General features: G+C 44.5%; 1 protein-coding gene across 1 annotated transcript in view; it reads left to right on the top strand.

Annotated features, from left to right (window-relative positions):
• Nucleotides 1–19,845, top strand: part of LOC309547197 (heterogeneous nuclear ribonucleoprotein R-like) — an 81,207-nt gene that overhangs the window by 31,687 nt on the left and 29,675 nt on the right. The window contains exon 2 of the mRNA XM_082246994.1: nucleotides 1,845–1,952. Within this exon, the coding sequence (XP_082103120.1) occupies nucleotides 1,872–1,952 (81 nt within the window). The 5' untranslated portion in view covers nucleotides 1,845–1,871. The remainder of the gene's footprint in view (nucleotides 1–1,844; nucleotides 1,953–19,845) is intronic.

Raw genomic sequence — 19,845 nt, 5'->3', positions numbered from 1 at the left:
GGTCTTGCTCATGTGATATCACCATACACTGGAGGCACAGCACAATGCATTTTGAGGTGTAATTCTACATATGCCTAGGCTGTTAGAAATCTTAGAAATTGAAAACTTTGTGTGTTAAAAAAAAAACTAAATTTCAGGCCTCACACTCCCTGGTGCGTACCTTTCTTCAGGGTGTCTTGACATTTGGTTCCTTCAGTGTGGGCCCTCTTGCCGCCTCGGGATCCTTATTTGTTGGTTTCAGCTCTACAGAAGCATCCCTTTGAAAATATTCAGGAGATTCCCCTGCTTACGCTGTCCTAGAAGGTGGCCTTTTTAGTGGCTATCACCTCTGTGCGCAGGGTGTCGAAACTGGCGACGTTATCCTGTTGTTCACCTTACCTCGTTGTTTCACAAAGATAAGGTGGTTCTTCGCCCCTGTCCGTCGTTCCTTTCAAAGGTTGTCTCTGATTTTGATTTGAATGAAGACATTTTGTTGCCTTCCCTGTGTCCTAGGCCTAAACATCCGAAGGAAATTTGTTTTGCATGCCATGGATGTGGTCCGGGCAATTGGGTTGTACCTGGCAGCCATGGACTCTTTCAGGAGTCAGACTCTGTGCTCACAAATGGACCTCGAAAAGGGTTGTCCGCTTCCTTTGCGACCATTTCCAGATGTATCAGACAGACGCTGGTTTAGGCCTGTTCCATCAGAGGTTGGGTTCCTCCTTTCCCTTTCAAGGCACACACTACTAGGATGCTTAGTGCCTCCTAGGCTTTCCGTCATCCGTCGTCAGTGACACAGTTTGCAAGGCGACCTGGTTATCGGTGCACACTTTTACAAAGTTTTATATGGTGGATGTGTTGGCATCTGCGGATGCTTCTTTTGGCCGCAAGGTTTTGCAGGCTGCTGATTAGAGCTCCTGTTGCCTGGTTGTCTGTTTAGCCTTGGGAATTTTTTGTTGTTCCCACACCTCATGTTTAACTGCTTTGGGACATCCCAATGGTTATGAATATCAGGAGCTGTGTCCGTCAATAAACAAAAGAGAAAATGGGATTTTTGACTTGCCGTAAAATCCATTTCTCTGATATTCATTGACAGACACAGCACCCACCCTTTTGTGGAGTTGTAATTCTCCTGACACTGCTTGTAACAAAACTGAGTGCCTATGGCAGAGAGTAGAAGTATACCCCCTGGGACTGCCCATGGGTGTAGCCAGAATTATTTTCTGCCTATTGTCCTACTCCTTTAGGGGGCAGTATAACCCAATGGTTATGAATATCAGGAGCTTTGTCTGAACATCAGGGAAATAGATCTTACGGTAAGTCGGAAATCCCATTTTTCCGCTACTACTGCTTTTAATGCAAGTACCATCCCTTGTGTTTTTTTTTTTTTTTTTTTTAATTGAGTTAAATAGAAGCTTGGGGAAATAACAAACGTTCTGCTTTAAATTATAACCATTTTTGCAAGTCTCACTATTTTTTCTAGGAGATAAATAAAATTTCCCATTCCCACTTAGTGAAGCATCTGCTGGTCCTGTTTTGGGTATACCTATGACACCTGCAATGTGATTAAACCATAGTTAGTACTGGCTTTACACTTGTCATTTTTCTTGGCAGTTCTTGATCCTTTTTTTTTTTATCTGTTATACTCTTTTGAATTGATATAAATTTGAATGGAAATTGGGTAAAAAGACCTTATGACTTCTATTGTGTTGGCTTAGAATAATTTCCACTGCAGCTTCAATGGCTTGGTTGCATGAATGTTACTGTGGTTATGAATAATGGAAAACTCCAAAACTGCCAAGTGTGTGGCCAGCTTGTACAATTCATTTTCAAAATTGTAATTGGAATGATGTTGCTGTTTTCAGAACTGACACTCCATTTCCATTGAAGTTATGAAAACCTACAGGCAGAGGGAGAAACCAGCAAGCAAGCCTCAGGAAAGTATTAAGGCACCGGATGAAGCGAAGATCAAGGTAATCGTTTTACAGTGTAATGTTGACTGGAGAATTTTGCTTTCTTATTTATTCAAATGCAAGTTGTCTTTTACGGCAAAGCATCAGCTACAAAAGTTATGTCCTATTAATGGTTTTAAAACATGCCTGTCCTTTTTACATCTTTATGCTTTTGTTTTACCTTAAATATTGGTCCTTTTAAGCATACTTTACAGGTCTTGGCTGCAAATTGGACATCTTGTCAAACTGCAAAGTTGAGAATCTTTAACCACTTAAGGACCGGAAGGTATTTCCCCTTTAATGACCAGGCCATTTTTTGCGATACGGCACTGCGTTACTTTTAACTGACTATTTCGCAGTCGTGCGACGCTGAAACCAAAAGAATTGATGTCCTTTTTTTCCTAAAAATAGGGCTTTCTTTTGGTGGTACTTCTTGCACTATAAACAAAAAAAGAGCGACAATTCTTGGGAAAAATAAATAAATAAAAATGTTTTACTTTCTGCTATAAAACATTCCCAATAAAAAAAAAAAAAACAAAATCAAATTTTTTCATCATTTTAGGCCAATATGTATTCTGCTACATATTTTTGGTAAAAAAAAAATCCCAATCAGTGTATATTAATTGGTTTGCGCAAAAGTTATTGCGTCTACAAACTAGGGGAAAGATTTATGTCGTTTTTATTTACTTTTTTATTTTTACTATTAATGGCATTGCGGAGGACAGATCGGACACCCAACTGACATTAGTGACACTTTTGGGGAGAACCAGTGACATTACTACATGCACTGTTAGTGTACTAATGACACTGGCAGGGAAGGGGGTTAGCAATCAAAGGGTTAAGTGTGTCCCTAGTGGATGCTTTCGAACTGTGTGGGGGATGGACCTACTGGATGAACACAGAGACCTGTGTTCCTAAATAGGAGGAACGCAGGATCCCTGTGTTCCTCATTGACAGAACAGCGATCTGCCGTGTTTACATCGGGAGCGATCACGCCCATTACTAGTAAAAATAAATAAAAATGACATCTTTCCCCTAGTTTGTAGACGCAATAACTTTTGCGCAAACCAATCAATATATACCTATTGAGATTTTTTCTATTTACCAAAAATATGTAGCAGCATAAATATTGGCCGAACATGATGAAAACATTGTATTTTTATTTTATTTTTTTTGTTGGGAATGTATATATGTAATTTATAGCAGAAAGTAAAAAAAAAATATATATATTTTTTCAGAATTGTTCTTTTTTGTTTATAGCGCACAAAATAAAAATCGTACAGGTGATCAAATACCACCAAAAGAAAGCTCTATTTGTAGGAAAAAAAGGACATCAATTTTATTTGGGTATAGTGTAGTGCCGAATCGCAAAAAATAGCCTGGTCATTAAGGGGATAAAACCTTCTGGTTCTTAAGTGGTTAAAGTTGCCAATCGCCGCGTACTGGCTCCCCCACTAGCTGTCTTACAAAGCGATGTACGGGTACGTCTCGTGGGACAGAGCCGACCTGCCGCAGTAAAAGTACGGCGGCTGGTCGGCAAGTGGTTAAACAAGATTTCACAGCATTTCGTCATTGAAATGCTTTAAAGCTAAATGCAGAGGTAAAGTATGTATATATAAACAGTTTCCCTTTTCCGAAAGATTTATTATTCATAATATTCATGGATACCCCTGCCTGACAGCACAATTAGGTCTGTGTTTTTACTATCCTCTTCTACACTTAAAGTACAGTTGTCTCAATCTGGTGTGGGTACTTGGCTGTCCCTGCTGTAAATGATCAATCCTTATAGTAGCTCATCTAGGGCGTTCTCACCCCCTAGTCCAGTGTTTCTCAACTCCGGTCCTCAGGATACACTAACAGGCCAGGTTTGCAAGAAAATTGAAATACATCCCAGGTGATATAATTTGCTGCTCAGTGATTGCAGTATTCTAGTCTGCATCTCCCCAAGGTAATAATTAAAATCTGGCCCGTTAGTGTGCCCTGAGGACCGGAGTTGAGAAACACTGCCCTAGTCCACCTCTTTTTCCTTTTTTATTCTTCCTTCTGCCAACGCTAAGTGCACACCAGGCTGAAATTGCTTGAAGTCCAAATGGTGGAAGATCGAGGTGAAGGGCTGCTGAAAAGTAAGTTAACTAATTCAGCTCTTTGGATGTACAATGTATGTCCAAACAGTGATAGGTTATGCACAAGTTCCCGGAATGTCGAGCCCGGGACCACAGGGGGGAGATTTTTGTCTGCTAACCCCTGTGATAAGAATATCCCCACACATATCCACAAATGTGTGTGCCTAGGCTGTGCACATGTATATAAATCGGGATTGCAGCACATATGTGAGGTATTGCTGTAAAGTTAGAGCAAAAATTCTAGCTCCAGAGCTCACAGTTAACTCTAAACTGATGACCAGTAAAGGCTTTTGAAGTGTTGCCTATGGAGATTTTTGGCTACTATAGATTTGTGCAAAATCACCAACGTACCCAATTTTTTAGACTTGATATGTCTGGTATCTATTTACTTGATGTAACACCATCGTTTATATTTTACCAAATAATGTGGGTATTATAGTGTGCTTATGTGCACTAAAATTCCTTTTAGTATATTTTTTTTTTCTGGATAATAAGCATATGATAAACAGTTGTGCAAATATCGTGCAACATAAAATTGCAGCTATCATCTTTTTATTCTACAGGTCCCTCTGCTTTCCGGAAATTTTTTTATTTTTTTTTGGCAAAAATGCAGATATTTATTTTTTTGCATGTGTGTTAGAAATGAAAAGAAAAACATGTTCCAGTGTTTAAGGGTGGCTGATGTCTGCAGTAAGAATGGTTAAAGAGCTAATATTTATGCCTGCCTTCTTAGCAGTGAGCCCTTTTCCCTTCTAGAGTGGCATTGGACTGTATCTCGGGTGCCTCCAGTCTCAATTTTTTTTTTACCCAACTCCTGATAAATGTCCAGTTTTAGAGGCTTTGTATCCTTAAACTTGAGTAGTTGTATTATGAAGATGAGGAAAAGGGAGTAGGTATCAACTGGAGTATATTCCTATTGCCTATAAAAATAGGACTATAGCGGCACAGCAACCGATCAAATAGTCATTGACCGTTTACCATCTGAGTCTATATGTGCATAAAGTGTAAGGACTCATGCACACTGGAGGTTTTTACAGCTTATGCTTTTGGCATTAGGTGTTTTATTCTGCAGCCAGTAAACTCCCCAGCATGTTATCCTATATGTTCATGCACACATAGGCTGTTATCAGCAGTTTTTGGCAGGGGCGTTATCTAGCGGGAAACAAAACCCAGAACTAGTGGGTTTTGAGAGGATTTTTTCAGCTGTAAATACGCTCTTAACTGATCAAAGCTGAAAAATACTAAAAAAACTCAGCTATTCTGCGTTTATCAATGTTTTTCAGCCATAGGCTTCTTTCAAACGGCCGCTCCGGTTTTTTTTTGTCCGCTGCGGCTCTTTTTTTTTTTTCTTTACGGACACGGATGACACTTGTGTCATCCGGTCCGTATGTCCGCATATCATCCCGTCCGTTTGCGGATGATATATGGACATAATGTTAGTCTATGGGGATTGCGGATGTCAGCGGATGACACCGCTGACATCCGATTTTGCATCCGTTCCGTTTTTTTAACGGAGGAAAAATAGGGTTCTGTTCCGTTCCAAAAAACAGAACAGAACTGAAAGGACACAAATCGGATGTCAGCGGATGGTCATCCGCTGACATCCGCAATCCTATTGACAAGCATTATGTCCGTATATCACCCGCAAACGGATGGGGTGATATACGGACATACGGAACGTCCGTGTGAAAGAGCCCATAAGCTTTTGTGGGAGTATAGATTTGCTACAAAATGCCGCAGCTGAAAATGCTACTGCAGAAAAGCTGAAAAACTCCTAAAATAGAGCTTTCTGACATTTTGATAACGCCCAGTGTGCATGAGGCCTAATACTGGGAAGGTTTGATCTCCTAATATTCTTGAGACACAAGATTATTGTTGTTTTTATGTTCTATTTTAACATTGTATAAATAAAGACTATATTTTATTCTATTGGTTGCGGTCTCCTTGCTGTGCCAATATAGACCTATTCCTTTTTCTACATTATTAGGATGAGGCTTTAAAAAGTCTCCTTATCTTTTTTTATATGTATATAAAGATTTCTTCTCAAGTTACTCTGTCCTAGCAAAGTTACCTAGTTGAATTTCCAAGGAAGTATTTATTTAAAAATGTGTAATCAGTGCTTTTGTTTTTTTGGCATACAAACATTTCAGGATTCTCTGAATTTATTGTCCGTGCTCCAACTGCAGGGGTATACAGCTGCAAGGAAAAGTATGTGAACTCTTTGGAATGATATGGATTTCTGCGCTGATCATCATCTAAGTCACAATAGATAATCACAGTCTGCTTAAACTAATAACACCCAAAGAATGAAATGTTGCTATGTTTTTATTGAACACACCATGTAAACATTCACAGTGCAGGTGGAAAAAGTATGTGAACCCTTGGATTTAATAACTGGTTGAACCTCCTTTGGCAGCAATAACTTCAACCAAACGTTTCCCGTAGTTGCAGATCAGACATGCACAATGGTCAGGAGTAATTCTTGACCATTCCTCTTTACAGAACTGTTTCAGTTCAGCAATATTCTTGGGATGTCTGGTGTGAATCGCTTTCTTGAGGTCATGTGGGTCAGTGATTGCAGCGCTGCTAATAAATATATAAATACTGAAATAAATATACAGTGTTCTTTAAAACTGATCTGTGTTGCTCGAATAAATTGATAAATAAAGTGCTAATAAGGTCTAAACCCTGTGCAAATAAGCAATCAAAACTGTGCAAATAAGCATTATAACTGTGCAGATATTACAATGTAAAACTCATAAGTAAAACTCATAAATAAAGTGCAACCAAAGTGCATGGTATACAGTCCATAGAATAGTCCTTTAGTAAAAAACAGGAGCTTGTTGCTTATTCCTTGTTGCTTCAGGGTCTCCCCCTTTGGGTATCTACTTACCACTAGGTGGTTGATTTGAAGCAGAATGAACTGATGTTCCTATGGCTCCTGTAGGGCTGGTTGTGCTGTAGGCTGGAAGCGATCCTTTTCCTGAGTGTAGTAATCCCGATTGTCCTCATGGAAATAAAATGCTCAACATAGTGAGGACCGTTTAAAATATACTTTATTCCATTAAAACTTACAAAGGGATACTCACAAACATAAACAGTTTTGCGCCTATAACATATGCCTAATCTCGGTGCGGTGGTAAGCTGCTCCTCAGCGTTCGCTACCCCGACCGGAAGTCACGTGGCTGCCTCTTGGCCAATGGCTAGACGCGTTTCGCTGTGGACACAGCGTCATCTGTGAGCTACAGATGACGCTGTCCACAGCGAAACGTGTCTAGCCATTGGCCGAGAGGCAGCCACATGACTTCCGGTCGGGGTAGCGAACGCTGAGGAGCAGCTTACCACCGCACCGAGATTAGGCATATGTTATAGGCGCAAAACTGTTTATGTTTGTGAGTATCCCTTTGTAAGTTTTAATGGAATAAAGTATATTTTAAACGGTCCTCACTATGTTGAGCATTTTATTTCCATGAGGACAATCGGGATTACTACACTCAGGAAAAGGATCGCTTCCAGCCTACAGCACAACCAGCCCTACAGGAGCCATAGGAACATCAGTTCATTCTGCTTCAAATCAACCACCTAGTGGTAAGTAGATACCCAAAGGGGGAGACCCTGAAGCAACAAGGAATAAGCAACAAGCTCCTGTTTTTTACTAAAGGACTATTCTATGGACTGTATACCATGCACTTTGGTTGCACTTTATTTATGAGTTTTACTTATGAGTTTTACATTGTAATATCTGCACAGTTATATTGCTTATTTGCACAGTTTTGATTGCTTATTTGCACAGGGTTTAGACCTTATTAGCACTTTATTTATCAATTTATTCGAGCAACACAGATCAGTTTTAAAGAACACTGTATATTTATTTCAGTATTTATATATTAGCAGCGCTGCAATCACTGACCCACATTCACAAAAGCACCAGCACTTTTCTTGCAGCAGGCAGCTAATTGCACATACTTTTTTTGACTTATACACACTCCTACAGCGCGAGGTCCACAGTCTTATCATTCTTGAGGTCATGCCACAGCATCTTAATCGGGTTGAGGTCAGGACTCTGACTGGGCCACTTCAGAAGGCGTATTTTCTTCTGTTTAAGCCATTCTGTTGTTGTTTTACTTCTATGCTTTAGGTCATATAGTTACAAAATTACATAGTAGGTGAGGTTGAATAAAGACAATAATCCATCCAGTTCAACCTGTGTAGGTGTGTGTGGCTGTAATCATCTCACATAGCTCTTAATGTCCTGATCCTTGAGATGTAAGTCTAAGAGTCTTTTGAAAGCCACCATACTTCCCGCAGAAACCATCTCTTGTGGTAGAGAATTCCACAATCTTGTAGCCCTAACAGTAAAGAACCCTCCTCGTTGCCTGAGGTCATTGTCCTGTTGCAACACCCATCTTCTGTTGAGCTTCAGCTGGTAGACAGATGGCCTTAAGTTCTCCTGCAAAATGTCTTGATAAACTTGGGAATTCATTTTTCCTTCGATGATAGCAATCTGTCTAGGCCCTGACGCCGCAAAGCAGCCCCAAACCATGATGCCCCCACCACCATACTTCACAGTTGGGATGAGGTTTTGATGTTGGTGTGCTTGTGCCTCTTTTTCACCACACATAGTGTTGTGTGTTTCTTCCAAACAACTCAACTTTGGTTTCATCTGTCCACAGAATATTTTTCCAGTACTGCTGTGGAACATCCAGGTGCTCTTGTGCAAACTGAAAACGTGCAGCAATGTTTTGTTTGGACAGCAGTGGCTTCCTCTGTGGTATCTTCCCATGAAATCCATTCTTGTTTAGTGTTTTATGTATTGTAGATTCGCTAACAGGGATGTTGGCATTTGCCAGTGACTTTTGTAAGTCTTTAGCTGACACTCTAGGATTCTTCTTCACCTCATTGAGCAGTCTGCGCTGTGCTCTTGCATTTATCTTTACAGGACGGCCACTCCTAGGGAGAGTATCAGCAGTGCTGAACTTTCTCCATTCATAGACAATTTGTCTTACCGTGGACTGATGAACAGCAAGGCTTTTGGAGATACTTTTATAACCCTTTCCAGCTATATGCAAGTCAACAATTCTTAATCGTAGGTCTTCTGAGAGCTCTTTTGTGCGAGGCATCATTCACATCAGGCAATGCTTCTTGTGAAAAGCAAACCCAGAACTGGTGTGTGTTTTTTATAGGACAGGGCAGCTGTAACCAACACCTCCAATCTCATCTCATTGATTGGACTCCAGTTGGCTGACATCTCACTCCAATTAGCTCTTGGAGATGTCATTAGTCTAGTGGTTCACATACTTTGTCCACCTGCACTGTGAATGTTTACATGGTGTGTTCAATAAAAACATGGCAACATTTCATTCTTTGTGTGTTTATTAGTTTAAGCAGACTGTGATTGTCTATTGTTGTGACTTAGATGATGATCAGATCACATTTTGACCAATTTGTGCAGAAATCCATATCATTCCAAAGGGTTCATATACTTTTTCTTGCAGCTGTATATTCAGTAGTAAACATATATGCTAGCAGATCATGCTTGCTCATCTCTGAAAGTAGTTAGAGCCACTTCATATTAGACACTAGCTAGTTTTTTTTTTTTTTTTTTTAAATCATATACAAACATGTGTCCCAAACAGTAGGTCTCTAATGTCCTCATTCTAAAATATTGAAAAAGTCCTCTAGGCATTTTGGATTGGAATGTAAGTGGCTCTGACCACTCACTGGAATGCTGGGCTGTGAAGGAGGCGGAAGAAGCTGGTTCAGGCTCCCAGTGGCTCCCTGATAGACTGAGCCAGGTGCTGGTCCAGGCGTTATTGGTGGATTCCAACCATATTGTCACTATCTTTCCCCAGCCTGGACCAGCTCTGCAATGTCAGCCGACAGCAGGCTATAGCCCGCTGCCTGCTGAAAATGTATCACAGGAATGCAGAACAGACTGCACTCCTATGATGCATAAGGGAAGTACAGCCAAACTAAATTTTGGCTATACTTCTTGTTTAAGCTGCAATATATTAGTTTGCTTTTGGGTTTAAAACTGTTTTAAGGAAGTGGCCTATATAAATGCTCCTATAGAAAAAGCTGTTGCATTCAAAGCCTTCCCCTCTCGACTTGATAAAATAAGAGAAATTGAGATACTTTCTCTGTCAGAAGCTGACTGAAAGAAGGCAGTTTATTTCTTGGTACAGTAACATTATGGAGAAATACTCAGATTTTTTTTTTTTCTCCTCTGTGTCGCACAACTGAAAGACTATATAGCAAGAAAAGATCACCTACATATACAAGCTTTAGTTAAAGCAGTAGTATACCTTTTTTTCCACTTTTAACTACAGGTAAGCCTATAATAAGGCTTGCCTGTAGGTACAATTAATATCTCCTAAACCGTGCCCGTTTAGGAGATATTTGCACTGCATGCAGCTGCTCACGCGAGCGGCGCATGCGCTCTGAAGGTCCGGCGGACCTTCAGCTTTCCTTGCCGGGAGCTTGCCGGAAAATTACTCCTGCACGCATGCACTGGAGTGACGTCATCGCGGCTCCGGCCACTCTCAACGCCGGAGCCGCCGAACCCTGAAGAGACGCCGAGGGATCATGTCAGCTCCCACAGCGGTGTCCGGGGTCCGTGTTGGGGCTTGGTTCTAAGGTAAGTAATTCATAATGAGCTAGTATGCGATGCATACTAGCTCATTATGCCTTTGTCTTGCAGGGTTTAAGTAGAAAGTAGAAATATAGGCAAACCTTTATTTTTATTTGGCTAGAGTAAGGGAGGGTTATACCCGCTGTAAAGTTTATTTTTGCCGTCTGTCCAATTGTGGAAATTTCCCTTCACCTCCTGTCCCATAGCCAAAACAGGAAGTGAGATTCCCTTCAAATTACGGGAATCTCTTGTGGACCCCCAGGCCAGCAGAACTAGTGTCCCCATTGGAAGACTTTGTGATTTCCTTTTACTTTCAATGATAAGGGTAAACAGGATAAATAGGGTGAACCTCCCTAATGGTGACACGGCAGCAATAAAATGGACAGGTGTTCTATCCCCTCTCCAATCCATCCAAAACTAGAAAAAAATAGTTATACTATCTGTCTACAGTATCTCACAAAAGTTTGTACACTCCTCACATTTTTGTAAATATTTTATTATATCTTTTCATGTGACAACACTGAAGAAATGACACTTTGCTACACTGTAAAGTAGTGAGTGTACAGCTTGTATAACAGTGTAAATTTGCTGTCCCCTCAAAATAACTCAACACACAGCCATTAATATCTAAACCGCTGGCAATAAAAGTGAGTACACCCCTAAGTGAAAATGTCCATTTCTCTAGCGCTCATTGACAGACGTAGTCCTCGGTGATACAGCACCTTCGGGTTATGTTGCCTCCACAGGAGCAGGACTAGACAGGAAATTAAAAAGCTCTGGCCACACCCTAGGGGCAGTCCCAGAGGGTATATCCTCTCTCTCTCTGCCTCAGCAAATCAGTTATTTTCTGTCTAGTTAGGAGTAAGGACCTAGATACCTTGCTGGGATCTTAGGTCCTAGCAAGATTTTTTTCTTAAAAGATTTTTTAGACAGCTTTTTTTCTCCAGTGTTCCTGTGAGATCTTCAAGCAAGAAAGCTGAACTGGGCGACGGGCTGGATGTTGAGATCCGGTGGTCACCCCAGTTCAGCCTACAAGCGCGTGCAGGCCATAGCTCCGCGCTGGGTCGGCCGCGACAAAGTCCCATTAAAGGACTGACCCCGCGAGTTAAACGTCTCGCTGAAACGCCAAAGACCATGAGTCACGGCGTCCAGATCGGTCGACAGCCCTCCCGCCCCGGTGGAGAGGGGTACTGTCAGGAGTTGGTGCCCGCCTGGTTCCGGTATGGTGAGTAGTATGTTCCCCCTTTTCCCCTGACGGGTCTTGTGGTGAACGCGGGCCCCTCTCTGTATGGTAAGATAGAGTCCCTCTCTATCCTATAAATGACACAGATCCTCCTACTTTGAGTGTGATTTTATGTGCAAAAAGCCAGGAGGCGTGGTTTGGGAGCTAACAATCTAATTGTATACATGTTAAAAAGATTGTAATCAGTGGCATTCTGGGAATCTTACGGTGATAAGAATAAGCTACCTACCAGTCAGAAGCCACAGACATGTAGACTGCCTTCCTAATCAGATCTCCAGCTATTAGCAGGCCTCCCGAATGGCCATGCGGTCCGCCAGGGCCGGTACCGCCAACCACGCCAAATCCCCATGCAGAGAGAGTGTTGTGTGCCCTGCAGCACACCGCTATTCAGTACAGGCCGCCGCCATTTTTTTTGCTGGATCGCACGAGCCGCCATTTTGGCGTAGCCTCGTGTCTCCAGCATGGGGACGGCCATGTTTGAGGTGATCCAAACACCTCGTGGAGCTAGGGGAGGCGCCGGAAGGCGTGCAGAGGGGCGGAGCCGCCTCCTTTCTACCTGGGCAGCCAGCCAAAAGACTTCCTGTTTGTCAAGACAGCGCTGTAACCTGTTGCAGTTAGACTCTGAGCATCAAGTGGTGAGCCTGGGGGTCTATCTCTCTCTCGATCGATCGATAGGGATCCCTAGCAGGTAACACTAAGGGGCTTTTTGTGGCGCTGGGGGTCTGAAAAAAAAAAAAAAGTTTTTTATTTTTGAATTATATTATCCAGGAAGTGACTGGAATTATCATGGACCCTGCCACACATATTCCCCCACCTGTTTCCCTCGAGGGGGCCACGGGACCCGCCGGTGCACAGAGTGTAGAGTCATTTACAGCAATCTTGGAGTCTATGGTGGCTCGGGTGGAGGCGGCCTGTCAGGGACGGGGGTCAAGGAAGCGACCCCCGCCTACCCCTATACTATCTGACACCTCTGACTCAGATTCAGAGATGGTCACTGCAGTTGCAGGTTCCTCTGCAAGGGCTGTTGTCTCAGGTAAAGCCCCCTCAGACAGTGAGGAGGACGTTTCTTCTCCCGCTATAATTCAGGAAGAAGCATTGGTGGACGCACTAGTTGTGGCAGTGCAGGAGACCTTAAAACTTGAGGCTTTACCGGCAGAGGCAACTGAAACAGAGATTCCTTTTGGTACTAATAAGCCCATCAAAACGGTGAAGGTTTTTCCTGTACCCAAGTGTTTCGGTAATCAGATTAAAGGAGAATGGGAGCATTCTAAACGTACCTTTACTATTTCCAAGCGTATTGCTAGACGCTATCCGTTTGAGGAATCCATCATTAAGAAATGGACGGTACCACCAGTGGTGGATCCACCTATTTCCAGGCTGAATAAGGCCACGGTTATCCCAGTAGAGGACACTTCGTCCTTTAAGGATCCGGTGGATCGAAAGATGGAAGCAGAGTCCCGCACCATCTTCTCTCTGATAGGGTCAGCATTTAGACCAGTAATTGTTATTGGTCTAGTTTCCCAGACACTTACGGAATGGGCGAGAATGGTACGCCAAGACCTTAGGGGAAAAGATATTCCCCAGGAGACATCTGATTTGATGGAACAGATTATACAAGGGCTACAGTTTATCTGTGACGCAGCCTTGGACACTACTCCCTTATTAGGGCATGCATCTATGTCATCGGTCATCCTCAGACGTGTGCTGTGGTTAAAATGCTGGTCAGCTGACCTAGGTTCCAAAAAGACCTTGACAAATCTCCCTTTTCAGGGGAATCGTCTATTTGGGGCCAACCTAGATGAAATCATTAAGGATGCCACTGGGGGCAAGAGCACTTTTTTGCCACAGGCTACTAAAGCTAAGTGACCTCGCAACAAGCGAGGACCTTTCTTTACCGCCCATAAAGGGCGCCCGGCTGGTACAAGCGGGAAAGGCAAGACTCCTCCAGGAGGGTTCAAGAGGGGCTGGTCGGACAAGCAGAGGACCGACTCAGCCAAACCCGAAGCAAAGGAGTACACAGCCTGAAGGTGCGCCCCCACCCGGTTTCAGGGTGGGGGGACGTTTTCACCGGTATTCAGGACATTAGATCGAGCATCAACCACTACTACCGGTGCGATTCTTCCCTTCCAACATTTAAGTACTACAGGAAGCGGTAGTTACCGTTCCCTGAATAGATCTTTTCCTTTACCTTTTCCTAAGATTAGTCCCTATACCTCACAGGAATCGGATCTGGTTGACCAGATAGGCCAAGTAGCCTCTAGTCGGGTGACTTCGGTCCCTGAGGTTCAACCAGAAAAGATCACCCTTCCTGATAACAATCAGGTATCTGATAAATGTGTGGGAACAGAAAACGACCAGACTTTTTCGGATGGTCGGGGCCAGATACCTCTAGGGACGCCTGGTTCAGATTCTATCAGCGCCAGTGGTCCTAGAAATTCTAGGCTGGCCTCCTCAAGCCGGCCTGGCCGACTTGGACATGCTAGTCGCAGACGTTCCGTGGGAACTTCGTCTCAGGGAGTGTCTGTGGTCTCAAGGACCAATTTACCATCATGCTTTACAGTCGCTGGTTTTAATGGCCTGGCCATTGAGACCCAAGTACTGAAGGACAGAGGTTTGTCAGCTTCAGTCATTCCTACCCTTATTAAAGCAAGGAAAGCGACTTCCAGCAAGGTCTATTATCACACATGGAAGACTTATATTGCGTGGTGCGAATCTTTAGGATTTCCTCCACGTACCTATTCGGTGACTCGAATATTGACCTTTTTGCAACAAGGGGTTGAGCAGAAGCTAGCCTTGAGCACCATCAAGGGTCAAGTTTCAGCATTAGCAATCTTCTTTCAGAAGCCTTTAGCTACCAAGTCCTTGGTGCGGAATTTCATCCAGGGGGTGCGGCACCTGGCTCCACCAGTCCGCGCGCCCTTACCGCCCTGGGATCTTAATTTGGTTTTGTCGGTTCTACAGAAACCTCCCTTTGAAAACATCAGGGAGATTCCCTTGCTTACTTTATCCCAGAAGGTGGCCTTCTTGGTGGCTATCACTTCTGCTCGCAGGGTGTCAGAACTGGCTGCATTATCATGCCAGTCCCCATACCTAGTGATTCATAGGGATAAGGTAGTACTTCATCCTAAGCCATCTTTTCTTCCTAAGGTGGTTTCAGATTTTCATCTGAATGAAGATATTGTACTACCTTCCTTGTGTCCTCAGCCCAAGCATCATCGGGAACATGCGTTGCATTCCTTAGATGTGGTTCGGGCAATCAGGGTATACCTGAAAGCTACGGAATCATTCCGTAAGACGGATTCACTTTTTGTGATCACGGATGGCCCCAGAAAGGGTTTGCCTGCATCTGCCGCGACCATTGCCAAATGGATTAGACAAACGGTGGTACAGGCTTATTCTATTAAGGGTCAGAGTCCTCCGTTCCCTGTTAGGGCGCACTCCACTCGAGCGCTCAGTACTTCCTGGGCCTTTCGCCATCAGGCGTCAGTGGTCCAGGTATGTAAGGCGGCCACCTGGTCGTCGGTACATACCTTTACAAAATTCTATAAAATTGATGTGACGGCATCGGCGGATGCCTCATTTGGCCGCAAGGTTTTGCAGGCCGCAATTTGAGGAGACCGGTGGTCTACCTCGAGGGTTTTTTTCTGTTTGAAAAAAAAAAAATATATTTTTTTTCTTTTTTGTTGAGTCTCATCATTAAGGATGAGCATTGTAAACTTCTAGTTGGCACCGGTTGGGCCTTCTAGATTGGGATTTGATTTTCATTTTCCCACCCCTCATTTGTGATACTGCTCTGGGACGTCCCGAAGGTGCTGTATCACCGAGGACTACGTCTGTCAATGAGCGCTAGAGAAAAATGGATTTTTGTAAGATCTTACCGTAAAATCCTTTTCTCTTAGCTCATTGACAGACGTAGTCCCCGCCCCTCTGTTTTTTTAGTTGGGTTGGGTTAAAATCTCTAAAGACTGCCTTTTCACATAACTGATTTGCTGAGGCAGAGAGAGAGAGGATATACCCTCTGGGACTGCCCCTAGGGTGTGGCCAGAGCTTTTTAATTTCCTGTCTAGTCCTGCTCCTGTGGAGGCAACATAACCCGAAGGTGCTGTATCACCGAGGACTACGTCTGTCAATGAGCTAAGAGAAAAGGATTTTACGGTAAGATCTTACAAAAATCCATTTATTGGGCCCAATTAGCCATTTTCCCTCTCTGGTGTCATGTGACTTTTTTTAGTGTTACAAGGTCTCAGGTGTGAATGGGGAGCAGGTGTGTTCAATTTGGTTTTATCACTCTCACTCTCTCATACCGATCACTGGAAGTTCAACATGGCACCTCATGGCAAAGAACTCTGAGGATCTGAAAAAAAGAAATGCTGCTCTACATAAAGATGGCCTAGGCTAAAAGAAGATTGCCAAGACCCTAAAACTGAGCTGCAGCACGGTGGCCAATACCATGACCATACAGAGGTTTAACAGGATGGGTTCCACTCAGACAGGTCTCGCCATGGTTGACCAAAGAAGTTGAGTGCACGTGCTCAGCATCATATGCAGAGGTTGTCTTTGAAAAATAAACTTATGAGTGCTGCCAGCATTGCTGCAGAGGTTGAAGGGGGAGGGGGAGGGGGGGCTCAGCCTGTCGGTGCTCAGACGATGCGCTGCACACTGCATCAAATTAGTCTGCATGGCTGTCATCCCAGAAGGAAGCCTCTTCTAAAGATGATGCACAAGAAAACCCGCAAACAGTTTGCTGAAGACAAGCAGACTAAGGACATGATATACTGGAACCATGTCCTTTGGTCTGATGAGACCGAGATGAACTTATTTGATTCAGATGGTGTCAAGCATGTGTGGTGGCAACCAGGTGAGGAGTACAAAGACAAGTGTGCCTTGCCTACAGTCAAGCATGGTGGTGGGAATGTCATGGTCTGGGGCTGCATGAGTGCTGTCGGCACGGAGGGAACCATGAATGCCAACATGTACTCTGACATACTGAAGCAGAGCATGATCCCCTTCCTTCGGAGACTGGGCCGCAGTGCAGAATTCCAACATAATGACCCCAAACACACCTCCAAGACAACCACTGTCTTGCTAAAGAAGCTAGGGGTAAAGGTGATGGACTGGCCAAGCATGTCTCCAGACGTAAACTCTATCGAGAATCAGTGGGGCATCCTCAAACGGAAGGTGGAGAAGCACAAGGTCTCTAACATCCACCAGCTCCATGATGTCGTCATGGAGGAGTGGAAAAGGACTCCAGTGGCAACATGTTAAGCTCTAGTGAACTCCATTCCCAAGAGGGTTAGAGGAGTGCTGGAAAATAATGGTGGCCACACAAAATATTGACACTTTAGGCTCAATTTGGACATTCTCATTTAGGGGTGTACTCACTTTTGTTGCCAGCGGTTTAGACATTAATGGCTGTGTGTTGAGTTATTTTGAGCAAATTTACACTGTTTCACATGAAAAGATATAATAAAATATTTACAAAAATGTGAGGGGTGTACTCACTTTTGTGAGACTATCTATCGATCTCTGTCTCTCTCTCTCTCGGTCTCTCTCTCGGTCTCTCTCTCTCTGTGTCTCTGTCTCTCTTGGTCTCTCTCTCTCTGTCTCTCTCGGTCTCTCTCTCTCGGTCTCTCTCGGTCTCTCTCTCTCGGTCTCTCTCTCTCGGTCTCTCTCTCTCTCTCTCTCTCTCTGTGTCTCGGTCTCTCTCTCTCTCTGTGTCTCGGTCTCTCTCTCTCTCTGTGTCTCGGTCTCTCTCTCTCTCTGTGTCTCGGTCTCTCTGTGTCTCTGTGTCTCGGTCTCTCTCTCTCTCTGTGTCTCGGTCTCTCTCTCTCTCTGTGTCTCGGTCTCTCTCTCTCTCTGTGTCTCGGTCTCTCTCTCTCTCTGTGTCTCGGTCTCTCTCTCTCTCTCTGTGTCTCGGTCTCTCTCTCTCTCTCTCTGTGTCTCGGTCTCTCTCTCTCTCTCTCTGTGTCTCGGTCTCTCTCTCTCTCTGTGTCTCGGTCTCTCTCTCTCTCTGTGTCTCGGTCTCTCTCTCTCTCTCTGTGTCTCGGTCTCTCTGTGTCTCGGTCTCTCTCTCTCTCTCTCTCTGTGTCTCGGTCTCTCTCTCTCTGTGTCTCGGTCTCTCTCTCTCTCTCTGTGTCTCGGTCTCTCTCTCTCTCTCTCTCTGTGTCTCGGTCTCTCTCTCTCTCTCTGTGTCTCGGTCTCTCTCTCTCTCTCTCTCTGTGTCTCGGTCTCTCTCTCTCTCTCTGTGTCTCGGTCTCTCTCTCTCTCTCTGTGTCTCGGTCTCTCTCTCTCTCTCTGTGTCTCGGTCTCTCTCTCTCTCTCTGTGTCTCGGTCTCTCTCTCTCTCTCTGTGTCTCGGTCTCTCTCTCTCTCTCTGTGTCTCGGTCTCTCTCTCTCTCTGTGTCTCGGTCTCTCTCTCTCTCTGTGTCTCGGTCTCTCTCTCTCTCTGTGTCTCGGTCTCTCTCTCTCTCTGTGTCTCGGTCTCTCTCTCTCTCTCTGTGTCTCGGTCTCTCTCTCTCTCTGTGTCTCGGTCTCTCTCTCTCTCGGTGTCTCGGTCTCTCTCTCTCTCGGTGTCTCGGTCTCTCTCTCTCTCGGCCTGTCGCTCTCTCTCTCGGCCTGTCGCTCTCTCTCTCGGCCTGTGGCTCTCTCTCTCTCTCGCTCTCTCTCTCGGCCTGTGGCTCTCTCTCTCTCTCTCTCTCTCTCTCGGCCTGTCGCTCTCTCTCTCTCTCTCTCGGCCTGTCGCTCTCTCTCTCTCGCTCTCGGCCTGTCGCTCTCTCTCTCTCTCTCGGCCTGTCGCTCTCTCTCTCTCTCTCTCGGCCTGTCGCTCTCTCTCTCTCTCTCTCGGCCTGTCGCTCTCTCTCTCTCTCTCTCTCGGCCTGTCGCTCTCTCTCGGCCTGTCGCTCTCTCTCTCTCTCTCGGCCTGTCGCTCTCTCTCGGCCTGTCGCTCTCTCTCTCTCTCTCTCTCTCTCGGCCTGTCGCTCTCTCTCGGCCTGTCGCTCTCTCTCTCTCTCTCTCGGCCTGTCGCTCTCTCTCTCTCGGCCTGTCGCTCTCTCTCTCGGCCTGTCGCTCTCTCTCTCTCGGCCTGTCGCTCTCTCTCTCTCTCTCTCTCGGCCTGTCGCTCTCTCTCTCTCGGCCTGTCGCTCTCTCTCTCTCTCTCTCTCTCGGCCTGTCGCTCTCTCTCTCTCGGCCTGTCGCTCTCTCTCTCTCGGCCTGTCGCTCTCTCTCTCTCGGCCTGTCGCTCTCTCTCTCTCGGCCTGTCGCTCTCTCTCTCTCGGCCTGTCGCTCTCTCTCTCTCTCTCTCTCGCGCTCTCCATCTCTCTCGCGCTCTCCATCTCTCTCGCGCTCTCCATCTCTGTCGCTCTCTTGGTCTGTCGCTCTCTCTTGGTCTGTCGCTCTCTCCGTATACTATACTGGCCTTAGATTACTTGTTTGTTTTTTTTTTTTTTTTTCAGATTAACCAGAAGGCTGAACAAATTTCTCCATTGAAACAAGCAAGGTCAATGGGAGAATCCTCCCTGCATGAGACCTTGTTTTCTAACAGCTGGGAGCTCTGCTTTCAGAATATACTTATTAGCAGCTGCAGCCATCTGATTCCAGCCATATTTTTAAACCATCTCTGGCCAGCTTTAGAGCTACATTTTTTTTCAATTGTATTTAACAAGTTATGTGATTTCATTCTGCCACTTTTGTTTTGCCCAGCATTTGTGATTCCAATGTGTGCATTCGTGGGGGTCTTCAGCTCTTGGTTTATTTAGTAATATCAGTTGAGTGGTTATGATAAAACTTTGAAAGTTCTCCCTTGACGAGTAACAAAATATCTGAAATACTTTTATGGAGCAGTTTATGATACTGGAGTAATTTTATGTGTTAGATGCCCATTTGCTGTATTTCTAAGAAACATTTTTTTGCATTTTTGTGC

This window comes from Pelophylax lessonae (genome assembly GCF_965119305.1).
Source record: "Pelophylax lessonae genome assembly, chromosome: 2".
Lineage (NCBI taxonomy): Eukaryota > Metazoa > Chordata > Amphibia > Anura > Ranidae > Pelophylax > Pelophylax lessonae.
This window is presented reverse-complemented; position numbering and strand designations above follow the sequence as displayed.